Source organism: Parus major, chromosome 2, assembly GCF_001522545.3.
Source record: "Parus major isolate Abel chromosome 2, Parus_major1.1, whole genome shotgun sequence".
NCBI lineage: Eukaryota > Metazoa > Chordata > Aves > Passeriformes > Paridae > Parus > Parus major.
The window spans coordinates 92401233-92416654 of record NC_031769.1 but is presented as its reverse complement, the minus strand read 5'-3'; the positions used below and the strand labels follow the sequence as shown (position 1 = coordinate 92416654).

Genomic DNA, 15422 nt, shown 5'->3' with positions numbered 1-15422 from the left:
TAAAAATTAGAATTAGAATTTGGCTGGATTAGAATAAGAAGATCCCCTCAAAAAGGTTATTCTCTCTTCAAGTGAGACAACCAGAGCTCTTTCCCCAGCATCAAGCTGTTTTGTGGTTACTGCATTAGAAAGGAATATTCTGGTTCTACTGTTGGTAGGAAAAGAGAAGCAGGGGTTAAAATCCAAGGAGATTAAAATGCCCTCAATAATTTGCTTTTTTGTAAAACTGACTTAAATAACTCAGACTCTTGAAAAAGTTATTGTCTCCTAGTTTAAGGGTTCCACAAAATGTGCAGGAAGCAGGAAAGACAACCAGTTGTCATTTCCCGTGGTTAGTTTCATTTCATGCTGCTGCCCCATTGTAATAGGCACAGAGCAGTTCAGGGAAGCTGAGAACAGAGCAGTCGCCTTATTGATCAGTTTCTCATGGATCTTCACCATCATAGGAAGAGTTCTTTATGTTTTGGAATGACTCGTAATTCACTCAGTAAATCCTTAGATATTTTTGTGTTTCTTGTACTAGGGGGCTCATGGGCTAGGCTGTAACAGACCTTACTAAATTCATATTTATTTTTGTGCTTCAACAATGTCAGGCAACAATAGAGACCAAAAGAGTTAAAATGTACTGCACAGAAGTGTTTAGATGGATACACTCACATAAACTATGATAGGAAAGGTTAATCTAAATCTAAACTAACTTGTTTCCATAAACGTACCATCCTTGTCTGTGAGAAATGCTTGTGATTTCTATCTTGACTAAACATATTTAACCATTTCTAATGGGTAACTTTACTGAATCAATGGCCAGAAGGAAAACACATTATTTCTCTGAATAGCTCTAAATATCTTGCTGTTTAGGATTTATCAGTGAAGAGTGGTTTGATGAAATGTGACATCAGAGGGAAGCAGTTGCTTCCAGTTCTACCAAAAAGCCACGTGGTAATCCATTACACCAAAAAGGCTCTTCGCCTTCACTGAATTAAAAAAATGGAATCAAAAATATTTGAGGAATTCTGGATTTCTCTTCAAACTATTGAAAAAAATTGTTAAGAATAGAAAGAAAATTTTTTTGCTTTAAGGGACCTTCTGTTGATTGTCTGAGAAGTTGGATTTGGTGTGCAGGTGGGAACACGTAACATACAGGCAATGGAGAGAGAGGGATATTGGTCCTGTAAGGAAGAACATGGAAAAGTGGTTTTACTCCTGCTTGTGCTTTATTGTGCTAACTAATATCAAGGAATATCTTGGAAAGTGCTTTTCAAAGTCCTTAATGATATACAAAGTGTTTATGTCAGAGATTATGGTGTTGAGCGTTGAAGCAAAAATCTGGTTTTGAAAAGTAGGTATTTTTAAATTTTAAAGTATTTTTAAAGTTAATATGTTTTCATGTTTATAGTTAGAAATCACAGTAGTATTCTGGCAGAATTGGAACAGGTGTATAGACACCTCTTTTGGTGAGATATGGGAATCACTAGTTACTGTTGGCAGAGGAGGCCACAAGTCCCATGTAGAATTGCCAGGAGACTTTTTTTTGTTAACATACTTGACTTTTTAGTTTCTCAAAGGCATCAGCTTTGTTAATTCTAGTACGTTGCTTTACCTGCACTACTCTTCATGATGTAAGAAGGAGGTGGTTTCCTTGAGTACAGAAAAGTCAGATTGGTAAATTGATTTTTTCTTTCATACCTCTGATAAATAACTTACCTAGATGATAAATTGGATAGGAAAGATCATATCAGTGATTTAGTACTTATGTAACTATTCTGACATTAAATTTGAGATTTTTGCTGACTATGGAGCTATAGCATTGTTTGGAGAAAGCCTTAAGGAAAATGATGATGTCTATTTCATTTCTAGATAATCTTGATAATTTTTACTGAATTCCAAACTGTATTTTAATCTTAAAAGGAAAATTATGAAATATGTTTTTCTTTCTTATAAAGGGGAAAGGCCATTTCAGTGTACACTGTGTGAAAAGGCATTTAACCAGAAGAGTGCTCTTAAAGTCCACATGAAAAGGCACACAGGAGAGAGACCTTACAAATGTGATTACTGTGCAATGGGATTTACACAGAAAAGCAATATGAAGCTGCACATGAAACGGGCTCATGGTTACACTGGTATGTAGCATGGTGGTAGTACTGCTGGGGGCGGGAATCCATATGTTTAGTTAGGAGAGCACGGAGCACTTCCTTTAAGTTACTGAGGAATCAAGCACTAATAGCCAAAAACCACAGCTGATGAGCTAATAGTTGTACATGCAACCCAAAAATCAGATTGAAACAGCAATTTTTTGGTTTTTATGGTTCCTTGTTTTTTATATGGAGCTCTGTGTACAGAAATACAGAGTTGAAAAATTGTTCCAGGAAAGCAATATATTGTATTAGATTTTTAAAATTTTTTTTTTCCAAGACTGCCCAATGAATTTACAGTATCTGAAGTAATTGTAATACTGTTCCCATCCCTTTATTTCCAAGTGCTATATTTGTATTTTTCTTACAGCATACATCAAGTCAAACCATGCTCGCGTGCCTTTTTCTCTTGTGCCTTTGTAGGTCCTGTACAAGAGCCTGCTAGTCACCAAGAACAAGAAGGGGAAGACATTAGTCGCGCTCTGAATTTAGAAGAAGTGGTACAAGAATCTTCAAATGAATGGCAAAGTATAGGCAATGTTTTTCGATAACATCTTGGAATTTGAAAGTTAAAAATGTTTCTGGGACTTGAACTTTACAGTTAAAGCTTCAAGCATTGAAGATACTAACAATAGAATAATATATTATAGTTTTTTTAATTATTTACAAAAGTTACCTAAAAGATGATTTCTTTTTTTAAAGCCTGTAGAAGAATATTGGGAAAACTTCATTTAATCTGTGCTAAGTTGTCTGTGAATCAATGAACTCAGGTAATAATGTATACAGTTTCATGTTTGAATTCACAGCCAGTATATCTATTTAAAAATAAACTGTACCTTTATATCAGAATAGAATGATTCCCATTTTTAATGGAGATGAAGAAGAACTTCATAGGAAAATCATGAAACTGTCAGTCAACATTTTTAATGTGTTTAAAGAAATAATTGAGATTGGAAACAAATGTTGCATTTGATGATGCATGCAGTATAAAATAGTGGAGTTTTGCCTTTTTTTTTCTTACAAGGCACAGGAAAAGGTATTTCATTTTAAAGCTTTCTTTTTTAGTGCATTTTGAGAATTTGTTGAAAAAAAAAAATAAAATACTGCAAGCTCATGGCTTTTCTTGAGTTAAACTCTTGAGATGGAGCATGTTCATTTTCATTCCAACCACGGAGGCAGATAGACGTTAGTTTTTACAATAAAAGTCTTGAGGTTTTGGACTTGGCAATAATTACTTAAAAAGAATCCAAATAAGAAAAGGTTCCAGTAAAAGCCTCTGTTGTTGTTTGCTGTACTGGGTCAGCAGGTCCATATCTCAGTATCTGTGGAAAGCAGCCATATACTAAATCTGTGAGATAAATAAGTACAATATTGTGGTAGCAGTGATAAAATTAGATGCACACTAGGTCACCTATACTATACAATGTTCCCCAGTGCTGTAAACAGTTATCATTTTGACTCTGTAAGTTCCTTATTATTTTCTTTGTGGATTTTGGAAATATATTACATTTATTTGTTGTTTAAGTCATTGTTTCAGCAAAACTACCTAGCTGATTTGAGTATTGCTCTCAAAGGTGCCACTTGTTAAGCATATTCATAGCAAAGAAACACTGGAGTAAAAGCATAGTTGTCTTTTAGACATTCCAAAGACAGAAGCTGTTTTCTTATTTTTGCCTTGTTCTTTTGAATTTTATTTATATGTTACATATATATAGATATATATATATGTGTGTGCTTATATATGTATATATATATATTTAAAGTTTATGAGCCTCTGTGTGGCTGATCAGTATATTTTGTAAATACTAACCCCAGTTGCAAGGAGCTCATATGTTTGATTGCCACAAATACTTCTAGATCAGTGGTGAATATGTTGTACAATAATACAGACCTGGACTTTACTTTCTAAAAGATAATTGTTTCAGATCCAAAAAGCCCTTTTCTGTAAATATTGTCTATAGTATGTCTACGATACGAACTAGTTATTTCAGATGGCTGAAGCAAGAAATTGCTGTTGGTTTTGTTAGGGCATCTCTTAATTCTTCTGTTAACTGTTCAGCATATGTATATAAGTAATATAGTTGGTGACATAAAAATAACACTTTTGTTATGTGGAATATTTAATTGAAAAACATGCTAAATAATATTACTTTTTTCCAAATTCTGTTCCGTGTATTTTTTAAGCATATGATTCTGGATTCTTGGAGATTGGAAAAACTCTGTTTACAGAAGTGTGTTTGAATATTAGATGTAAAGAATAAAGTCCTTCCAGCAGTGCCTTCCCTTCCAGGCAGCCTGTGAGTGTTTAAGAAAGACGTTGTATTTTACAGTTGTTTGGGCTCATGGCATAGCATGCTGTTTATCTGTAATAATATAGCAAAATGTGCTGTGTTGCATGTACCATGGATGAAATTTTTTCCCTCTTATTTCAGGGAATACTGTATAAATGCACAGAGGGCTTGGAACTAGGTGATCTTTAAAGGTCCTTTCCAACCCAGAACATTTGTGATACTTGGTACACACAACCTAAAAGCTGATCTTATGAGTAAAAAGATGGCATTTTTAATGGTTCACTTCTCAAAGTGTTACGCCTTGGTTAAAGGCAGTGAGTCTGTCTAGCAAGTCTTGGAAGTGTTAAATAAACAATGTGAGTTAGAGTCAGCTGACATTTTTCCTGAATTCCATTTGCTATTCCTTCAGCACTTGGAAATCCTGTCAGCTACAGTAATAGACTTCTAAAAAATTTATTTCTAATACTGTATTCGATTCCCTTCATCCTCTTCCCCCGTGAACTTCAAGTGTGTTGACAAAGGTTTTTATAGCTTCGGTAAGATTGAGTTGGAGCTCTTCAGGGCAGTGTATGTGTTGATACTCAGAATGAATAGAGACACAGTAACCAATATGTCAGTATTTTCAAAAGCAATGTTAAACATATGCATTATTTAAGGAAGCAGAAGAACTCCTGTTCTGAGGAGTGCTTGAAGTGCCACGTTGTATAGTGGGTAAGTGAACAGTGCTTGGGACAGCCTCTGTTCTTTCTGGTTTAATGCAGTTGTAGACTTGTGCTAGCCTTGGGGTTTTTTGCTTGCATCTGCTCACAATTTCTTTTGGTTTATGTCCATTCCTTCAGTACATTAAATTTCGCACTCCTGGTATTCATTGTACATTTCTGTTTCAGGAAAAATCCTTTGCTTACAAATCAAATGGCCATTTAAACTGCTGGTTTTCATCAAAATCAGTAACGTGTAACTAAAAGAATAAATTTCAGGCCAAGTTTTACTCTCTTTTGTTGGTAAAACAGTACTTTCAAGTAATGTACCTATTCCTTTAAAGGAAATAAATCCAAAAAGACACTTTGACCCTCTGGGAAAGATGACTGAGGTGAAAGTAGAGTGATGAAGAAGAAGGAAGGAAGAAGTTTTGGTTAAATTCTGTTACTCTACAGTGCAGTATTTTGAAAAATGTTTTTTTTTAACCTTAAATATTCTTTCACTTTTTGAGGGCTGTTTGCACCACAGTTGTTCATGAGGGAGGCTGGTTTTTATTGCCTGTTCATAGACTTTTTATGCCTTGCAATATCTCTCTGGCTTGCAGCTGTCACTCTGTAGACACTGACATTCCATAACTCTTGCATCCTACTGTCAGCCTTCTGGGCCATGCAGTGTCACTGAAAGCCTGTTTGCAAGGCCTGAACTTTATTCATAAACTTGGAGAGGTGGGAGAGAATAAACCAAACAGACCTAAACATATATATATATGTAGTATATAAGTATATATATATATATTTATATCTCCTCTTCCTTTGTAAAAAACAAAACTGGCCCACGTTTCATTTCAAGTTGATTACTTTATTTCAATAGTGACTATTTTTAAAAGCTCTGTTCCTATAAGAACAATATTTGTTCAAATTAAATCAACTATTACGTTGCAGAGTATACATCTGAATGAAGCTAACAATAGAAAAATACACATAGCAACCAACCAAGGTAATAGATGTAATATGTGTGTGTATGCTTAATAATTTTGGCAGTTTTGTTTTCTTTAGTCTTTATGTATTTTCTATCATCTCATCTTCCATTGCTTCATATTAATGGACACTGATTTAAACCTACAATAGATTTAGGTGTGAAATGCAATTAACATATATATTTATAGGTAACTTTTACTGGGCACTTATTAGGAATGCTGTTTCAACCTAGGAAGCACTAACTGTAATCTACAGTGCACAGGCTAAAACTAAAAAATAAAATAATTAATCAGACACTTAGATGACAGTTTGAAGAAATGGTAAATTTAAGTAATAAAACAGTGCAATTCAGAAGAGCCTTTTATTTCCCTAAGTGTGGTTGGAAATACCATCTCCACACTTTCATTTTAGTAATTTGTGAATAATTCATTTCTAAATCTAACTGAACTATAATTTATTTCTACGAGGCAACTACAACACAACAGTTAAATGTTCACAGTAGTTTACTATGAGTTTGCTTTGGTGCACTGCCCTTAATAGGCACCCAGGTGTTACTCAGGCAAAAGATGAGCCAATCAAGTACAACACTGCTGAAATATCAAGAGAAAGATTTGAAATTCTAATGTGAGATGTGCAGGACTATCTGAGATACCCGTACTGAAGGGCTTTCTTTCAGAAATTAGACTTTTTTTGTTTATATGCTTATTTACTTATTCTACTGCAAAGTTAATGCTGTTGCAGCAGCGTTTATGTGAAGCACCAGTGACATCCAGTGGTCACATGTGCAGTCTTAGATGTTTCTCTGGGAATATCCCTTGTTTTGTAACATTAGTCTAACTCAAATTTGAAATCCTCTTTCTCTCCCTCATCTACTCTTTATTCTAATGGTTTGGATGCAATGAGCAATTCATGGTATGGAAAGAATTTCCTTATTGCTATTGCTCCACATCATATTGATTCTTCAACATCTACCCCCTCCCACACTTCACATACCTTGAGCTCCCAATGTTTGATAAACCTTTCTGTGACTGCCTAATCCTGTTATGAAAATAAATTATTCTGTGAGTGAGAGAAGGAAGATTAAAATAAAACAAAAAAAAAAACCAAACCAAAACCACAAAAACAAAAAGAAAATTTGGATAAACAGTCCTTACAACTTCTGCACATGTTGGTTTTTTTTTGTTTTTAACAGCAGTGTCTCAAAAATTCATTAACAGCAGTGCTCAGTGTCCAAGATATTATAGCTCTTTATTTGTAATTCTGATATTCACTAAAATGAAACCAGAGGAATTGAGCTTAAATTAGGTGCTTGGGAGAAATAAAGGAGTCCAGCATACAGTTAGGGCATCCTGAAGAAGAATGGGTAAAGTCAGAGATCTTATTACTTCACATAAAATAAGGAAAACATCTAGCAAAGCTACTTTTTATGTTCCTTTCATTCAACTGTTGCTCAGGGATTGCCAATAGAAGTTTGTATAATCTACTGCATGCAGAACCTAATTGGCATTAAGTAATGGATTGCATCTATCTAAGTAATTGTGGCAGCTGTTACTAATTTTAAGGCAGTTATATTATGAAGCAGAGTACATGATCCTTGGATGGCATCTTGGAGCTTCAGCGCCTAGCAATGGGGGAACCAGACCGCGATCCAGGTCGGGACCCAGAGCCTCCCTGTGGAGGGAAGAACAGTGTTGCATTAAATAGAAATTAATATATATTTGGGGCTGTGCATTGAAGAACATCAATCTGTTGTAAGTATGACAGAATTTTAAATGCTATCTAATGAAAATAGCCTGAAGTATATCACTATAATATTACTGGGATTTTTACTTCAAAAAGATCGATTTTCATTGTTTTTCACATAGGATTAACTTACACTTATTAAATCTTCTGCACAGGACTAGACAGTGTCTCTCCTTAATTACTTTTAAGTGCATGTTCTTATTCAGACCTTCCTAATGAAAACAATTTATTTCCTTGGACAGCATGGAAAATTTCATTTTTATGTACCCTGTACTGTGTGTATACTTTAAAACAAATAACAAAATCTCCAAACCTTGCATATAAGATGTAATAGTCACACATCTGAAAGAACTGAAATTTATTAGTTTCATTCTGCAGTAAATTCTCAGTGTTATATCAACATGAAGTTTATATGGAAAACAGATACAGGAGAAAGCTAAGACAAAATAAAAGGGCTGAAACTTGCTGTATTCTTAGAAATAATTAGGAAGTGACAAACTGTAAGGAAAAAACTGACAATTCATAAATCTGTACTTGGGAAAAGAAGCAGTTTTATAGCAAAGTGGATCCAAGTTGAAATACTGATATTTTACTTTTTTGAAATTTGAGATTAGGTTAACTTGGTCTCTTGTCCCTTAGCTTTAGCAATTCTTCTCTAGGCAAATCTTGAAAAATATACTTAAGACTATAAATTTAAGATGGTGTAATTTTACTGTAAACAGGTGATGACTGAACTGCTTACTTGAAAATAAACAACCCACCATGTGTGTACTTAGAGACTTCATTTTCTTCATTTATGTTCTTCTCATCTTTCAGTGCTGACTCCTTAGTTTTACGGAACTGTTACAGGAGATTTCAGCCTAATTCATTAGGTAATTGGCTTTTTTTCTTTCAAAGATATCTTAGAGTGGATTACTTTTTTATATTACAAGACTGTAGAACTATATAAAGAAATACTAATTAATGCCTTCTGTTGTAAACAATGGGTCTAAATCAAAACAGCCTGAAAAAAAACTTGTATCAAAGTTCCAGAAATGATACTGGCTGGGAAAAGATTATCTAAAATGTAAAACTGGTGTATGTGTCTCTCAGAGATAGATAGATAGATAGATAGATAGATACTAAAATAGCTGTGATGAATATGCAAAAAAGAGAATGTTAAATTTCATGAGAGATCATTAATGCATATTTTCAGATGTTGAAATGACAAAATGTTGCAAATAAGTCAGTAGCCACGGAACAGTTGATGTACCTGAACCCCACTAAAACTACCAAGTGCACAGTGTGAAAATAAGACTTAAAATGTGCTTGGTTGTGACTCTGTAAACCTGTGACTCTGAAGAGATCATTTCTTAAATTACAACATAGGGATTCCTACTACTTTCTTGAAACTTTTGTGCTGTCATTTGGTGCTGCATATATTTGGAAAACAGCTGTACAGTGGGAGATATAAAACCTAAACTGTTTTAGAGACAAAAATGTGTTTTTTACTGCAAAGGAAGACACTGTTACATCTGTTGTAGAGAGGAACAGTAGGATTCTGAAATAATCAGCTCTGACTGCTGATGGCATCTTTATGTGCAAATAGTGCACTGGGTGATTTGTTATGACTGAATTGACTGCCATCGTTACCTTTCAGAGAAGATACAGTCTTCCTTAAAGTATCTGCCAGTGGATATGGTGTGCTTTTCATGTGTCTGTTTCCTGACACAGAATGTGAAAAACCCTCACAACTGACCTTTTTTTTTCCTCTTCTGTTTTCATGTATTGCCTGTTTTGTTATGGCTGTGCTATGCCTTGAAATGGGGAATTGAACCAGACTAAAGATACTCTGACCAAATGTCTGTTTCTAATATGACAGTTTCCTAATTTGCCCCACTTTGTGGTTCCATAACTTGTGATATTGACATATTGTAGGAGTTCTCCCACCTGGGGTGGGAACAAGCAGGGATTGCTGGAGTTGTTACTGCATTCAGATATATGTCCAGCACTGCTCTGTACTGCCCTTCTGCAGTTTTTCAGTTCTTCATTTTCATTATCCTAAATAATTTAGCAGCAATGAGCTGAGTCACCTCATTTGTCATCTGTATTTTCCAGGTAATCTTTGCATTTAGTATCAACACTGATCCTGGTGCAAGTCTTTGTGGAACATTATGGACTTACCTACTTTGCTGATGACCACTAACTGTGTATTTTTACCTTTGTTTCCTATCATACAAGTAGTCCCTAAGCCACAAAATAACCTTGTGGTTTATCCATGCCAATCTAATTCCATTAGAAGCTTTAAAAAAATATATGGTTGTTTCAACCATAGCAGTTTCTGGAGAGGTTTGGCTTCTGTTTTTTCCAGTTCAATTTTTTTTGTACTTAAAGTTCAATTTTACTTTACCAGTTTAAAGATTCTGGAAAGAGTGCCCTGGCCCTCATGATAGGATCCCTTGTGTCCCTTATGAGCAGATTTATGCTCATAGAATTTTCCGCTTCCATATCCTGGCTTGTGTGTTTCACCACCCTGCAAAGAAAGATTTTAATGTGAATTGCAAATTATCACATTCAAATTATCATATACACATTGTAGTCTTTCTTTGTGATCACTGAAATATGTAATGCTCAAATGAGGATTTTGGAGGTTGTTGCAATAAAGCAATCTTTTATGTAATAAACAAGGATGAAGGAAAATGTTAGGAAATTGTCTGAATAGATTCAAATCTGAGGGAAACATCAATCTGTAAAAAATGAATTAATATTCAAAAATTAAATAGAACATTAACCTGTATGACAAAACTCAAAATGTTTTAATGTCAAACACATCAGCTAATACTGTGGTGTTCTTATAGTGAAAGAAATGCTTAATGGCTTGAAGGCTTTGATATTTTGTCTTAAAATGCCAGTAATTTACATGCCATCTCATATAAAATCTAACCTGTGGTAGAGAAGTAGAATTTAATTAGTTGTGAGAGAACTGTGGGAAGAACTTGTCTAGGAATTGCTTAGGCAGATCACTTCTAACTGACAGGAAAGGTGGGACAAAATCCTGAGGTTAGTGACAGCATTAGTTTTGCAGACTTTACTGTGTAAAAGCAGTTGCAAAAGTGGAATAAGCCCCTATCTCGTTCCAGCCCTCCCTCCCATTTTCGTCCATCCCAGGAGAAGAAAAATGCACCAGATGGGTCTTCCAGGAGCCTTTAAAGGAAGAGAGCTTTGCCATGCAGTGGATTTTGCTCCCTTTGTGCTGAAGCAAAAAAAATTATTGCTGCAAGGGCTGTCAAATTGCAGGATAAGAGCAAGCAACACAATTACCATCTTAAAGTGCTGTGGAAGGAGGAAAGAAAGTGGAACAGGAAAAGCAAAATAGCAAACTTGAGACAAAACAAAATTATCACGTTGCTGCAGCAGCTTGAGGCAATGGCGCAAGATATGCTTTAGCCTGGTAAATGAAAGGGCTGTTACTGAAAGCACATTTGTCACCTACCCAGCTAAATCTGGTGAGAGATAGTCCTCTTCCCTGTACACGCAAGAAAAAGAAACAATGACATGATGATCACTATGGAACACAGCATCTGGGTCTGCCATACACAGAAGATGATGAAAAGACACCCAGGATTATGAAATAATGGCCAAATAATGAGGCAGGCAGGAGTTGAGGACAACTGTCTGTGCAGTCATTTCATGAAGCAAAAAAAGGCAAAATCGTTTATTGTAATTACTAGAACTAACTTCACTAGCCATGGTTTGTCAGTATTAAATACTTCCAAAAGCCAGCTGGGTTGAGTAAATGGAAGGACATCTCCTGGTTGGTGAGGCTTGTTTGAAAGCATTACCTATTGTTAGTTCACTATGTAAAGCAATCACACCATAAATTGGATATAAAAATCCCTGCAAGTGGCTTCAATTAGTCATGAACGAAGTCAGGAAGTGCGTGAGGAAGAGAACCATGGCTTCTGTGTCTTAGGCTCTTTAAATTGTTCCCAAGGATTCCTGCAGACTTTTACTGAGTGCCATTACACAGTGAATCAGGCTTGCAGTTGAATTAGTGTGAATTAGCCTGAGTCTCTGAAACTGCTTACCTTTGCTTGCATTGGGGGAGGTGTACGGGGTGAGACCTAAAAGCCAACACAAAAGAGTTGTCAAACAAAGGCAAAAATAAACGTCAGAAATCATCAGGCCTTCTGCACATTGTCATGAGCTAAAAATGGTAATTGTATTGAGAAGCTCCTCTGCTGTCTTAGGCTTGCCTGGAATACACTGGATTCATATCTATCTTGAAACACTAATAATTCCTGAATACTGCCAGTGTTGAAGACACAAGGACAAAACCTGTCTATGGTGAAGCTGTATAAGTGACATGGTTAGCATTTGACTATGGTAATGGAGGCTCACATGCTTTTTTGGTAGCATTTCAGTATTGTTTGTCTTCTAGGTAAAAATTATTTTTGTATTTGAATGGCACAACGAGCTCAAAAGGCACGGTACAATTTGAGGCTCAAAATAAAGGGTAATGATTGGGGAGTGTTTGTTTACTGATGGATTCTAAAGAAGATATTTAATTTTGGTGCATAAGAGGAGGGGAGACTTACAATGTTCTTGAAGAAGTGGACTACAGGGTTGTCATCAACAGGCCGGCCATGCTGAGATCTTGGGGGGATGGACCCGACATGGTGGCTGACCCTGGCTGCATGTATGTCCTGAAAAGCAGAACAGGCACGTCGCCTAGTCAGCTGGGAAAAACAGCCTAGCAGCCGTGGCAGGAACAGTCATTTTCTGGAGTGAAGACAGGAGGAATATGCCTTTGAAGTCTACAGAGATTGCCCCCTACAGTTGTCAGTGCTGTGAAATGGCAAATACACAGTATGTATATGCACATATGTTGTGCATATATATATATAAATATATATGGATGCCCATGTTCTCGACGTTACAGCCCGGTGTGGAATTAAGCCTCTTATTGGAAAGTTCAGGTAACAGAAACGTTGTAATTTTCCTTAAATAGGATTTTTTTCTTAATTAGGATCATAGACTGTGATTTTAGAAAATAAACCAAAATGGAAAAAGAAAATTAAAATTATGTTGGATCATTCTGCATGGGAAAGCAGGAATAGATTGTGTATAATTTTTAGATTGCAAAGACTGTGTAACACATATGAGCTGCAAGAGCAATGTGGTTTTTTTAGAATGAGGGAATCAAGTGAGGCTGACAATTTCTATTTCAGTAGGGCTTTCTATTTTTAGTAGGGATTCCTGAGCAATAGTCCAAATGAAGTCAGATATGTGTTTTATGACTTTGATGTCTTTTGGAAAAAAAATAACCAATACGGAGAAGTTTGACTGGTTTTTATCAGGGTTGGTTTTTTTTCCATGCTGATGATATGTGGACACTTAACTTTTTTAAGCAGGAAAATACAATTTTGGGATCTGTGAAATCTCCATAGTGTCAGGCAGTTCTGCTTACATTTCTGCAGCAGTTCCTACTTGGTTGCTAGTTCCAGTGTTGCCAAAGTAGCTTCTGCTGCTGTGATTAGGAAGAGAGAGCCAGTAGTGTTTAGAGCACAATATTTCAGCTATGGTTTTGTCTTGTTAATATTCATTCCAATCCTCTTTTGCAACCTGCAGACTGCCTTGTCTTTAGGATAGATACCATGGTGTTGCAGATCTGAAGGGCTATTCCTGTGGCACAGGAATGGAGAGAAATTGGGATAATAAGGTTTTAGAATCTAGATAGGGTTGAGTTTCTTGATTTTGGCATCCTGACCAATTATTAGGTGCTAATAACTTGGCTTATTGGAAAAGTTATTGTGCTGTAAATACAAAGTTTCTTCTGCCTGCAGTGCCAAATGTCATCACAGGTTTCAATTGTCTCCCCTTTTAATGTGTATGAAGCAGTAACAAATCTGAAGTAAATTTTAATGACTGTTCTGGGTGAGTTTCCTGGTGTTTAAAATAAAGTGCTAAAGATTAAAATAATATGCTTTTTCATACTGTCATCAGCAAACTTCATCTGACATCAGAACCTTTGATATTATTCTTTATTTGTGACAAGTAATTTACATGTTTCCTCTCAATCCATTGCTGAAATTACTTTTTCACCTCTAGTTTGTTCTATCAATTTTTGGACTCCTAGAGACAGAAAAAAAAATCCAGTGGTGTTTTTCAGAGACTGCTTATGTTTATTACGGGTGTTAAAAGTTAAATTCTAATGGATTTGAAATTAAAAGAGAAAATAAATCTGATGTATACTGCTCCGATAGGCTACTGAGATAGTGTCATGTAAGTGGACTTTTTGGAATGAACTCAATTTAACATTTACCATGGGTTTCATTAATGCATTCAGATCATCACTATTTACCTTTAAATACGTTTTATGTGCTTGGCTTTAAATAATATTCTTCTTAAAACCTAATAGGAATAAAGAAGAGCAATTGTGTTTTAGGAAGAGACGTAATTTACTTCTTATTTGTGTTACTGGTTTCTTCTGCCCAGGGGCTGCAATGTGAGTTCTCCCCACACATCTTGCAATGTTGTTAGGAATTTCAGTCTTGAGAGCCTTGCCAATAAAAGGCATCCTTGGCTTCCATATTTATGTATTTTGAAATGTATTTGCCAAGTGTGAATGTGAATTCAGAGCCCATGGGTATTGGTGGTGAAGTTTAAAATGGAGATGCCTCTGTTTGTGCCCTTAAAGAAAGTTTAAACATACAATAATTCTGCAGTACCTTAACAAGAAGAACACTCAGCTTTTCCTGTTCCCAGTTAACATTAGTGAAATGTTTGAGCTCAGTTAAGGATCTAAACAAAGTCAACTCTTCTGCACATTCAAAAAAGCCAAAAAGAACCCTAAATCTGAATGGTCTTATTAAAAAAGATTTGCCAATACTGGAAATTTAAGCAGTAACATGGAGATCTGATGACAAAAACATAGTTTCCGAATTCACAATGAAATCAATGGTTTTAAGGATTAATAATCTAAATAAGAATTCTTTGAAATATACAAAAAATACCCACAGTTATCCTGTAAGGGGAATGATTTTTTAATTTTTTTTTTTAATATTTTGTGGTTCTTTCTGGTAATGCACAGGAAAGTTGCATTGTTTTACTGTATCACCTACCTTGGTAGTATGGTGGTATGTTGGCCACTAAGACAAAAAACAAAAAAAAAAAAAAAAGAAGAGTAATTGTGAGTAACAGTGCGAAGAAAACATGCAGGTATTTTAAGTCTCAACATTAGCTATACATTGGAATTGCATTCCCTGTGTTAGCCATGTACTTTCACATCAGACTAATTACATTTACAGGCACAACCTGTATTAGTACCTTGTAAGAGCTGTTAATAGAAAGAAATTAAAATTGCCACTTCTCCAACAGTATGGGCTCCATTTGGGGTTTTGTGCAAGGTTATTACATTTTCAATTTACCTGAAGATACCCAAGTGTGTGTTTGTGTGCAGGTGTGCATATATTTGTATACAGATATGTATGCACACTCTTTTCAGTATTGTGCAACAACTGGCTCTGGGTATAAAATGGATAAAAACTACAGTTAAGCAGTTACAGGCTTTTTTTTTTTTTTTTAATCAGTCATGAAAT

At 35.4% G+C, this 15422-nt stretch overlaps 2 protein-coding genes across 8 annotated transcripts in view; one reads left to right on the top strand and one right to left on the bottom strand.

Annotated features, from left to right (window-relative positions):
• Nucleotides 1–4415, top strand: part of ZNF236 (zinc finger protein 236) — a 75707-nt gene extending 71292 nt beyond the window's left edge. For all 5 annotated transcript variants that reach the window (XM_015617192.3, XM_015617184.3, XM_015617185.3 and 2 more), the window contains 2 exons: nucleotides 1944–2120; nucleotides 2556–4415. In XM_015617192.3, the coding sequence (XP_015472678.1) occupies nucleotides 1944–2120; nucleotides 2556–2683 (305 nt within the window). In that variant the 3' untranslated portion in view covers nucleotides 2684–4415. The remainder of the gene's footprint in view (nucleotides 1–1943; nucleotides 2121–2555) is intronic.
• Nucleotides 4416–5959: 1544 nt separating this feature from the next.
• MBP (myelin basic protein) overlaps nucleotides 5960–15422 on the bottom strand; it is a 111172-nt gene continuing 101709 nt past the window's right edge. For 2 of the 3 annotated variants that reach the window (XM_015617198.3, XM_015617201.3), the window contains 6 exons: nucleotides 14946–14972; nucleotides 12420–12527; nucleotides 11910–11945; nucleotides 11315–11347; nucleotides 10232–10354; nucleotides 5960–7770 (listed from right to left, as the gene is read on the bottom strand). In XM_015617198.3, coding sequence (XP_015472684.1) covers nucleotides 7714–7770; nucleotides 10232–10354; nucleotides 11315–11347; nucleotides 11910–11945; nucleotides 12420–12527; nucleotides 14946–14972 — 384 coding nt within the window. In that variant the 3' untranslated portion in view covers nucleotides 5960–7713. The remainder of the gene's footprint in view (nucleotides 7771–10231; nucleotides 10355–11314; nucleotides 11348–11909; nucleotides 11946–12419; nucleotides 12528–14945; nucleotides 14973–15422) is intronic. The other variant, XM_015617202.3, reaches the window with a different exon arrangement.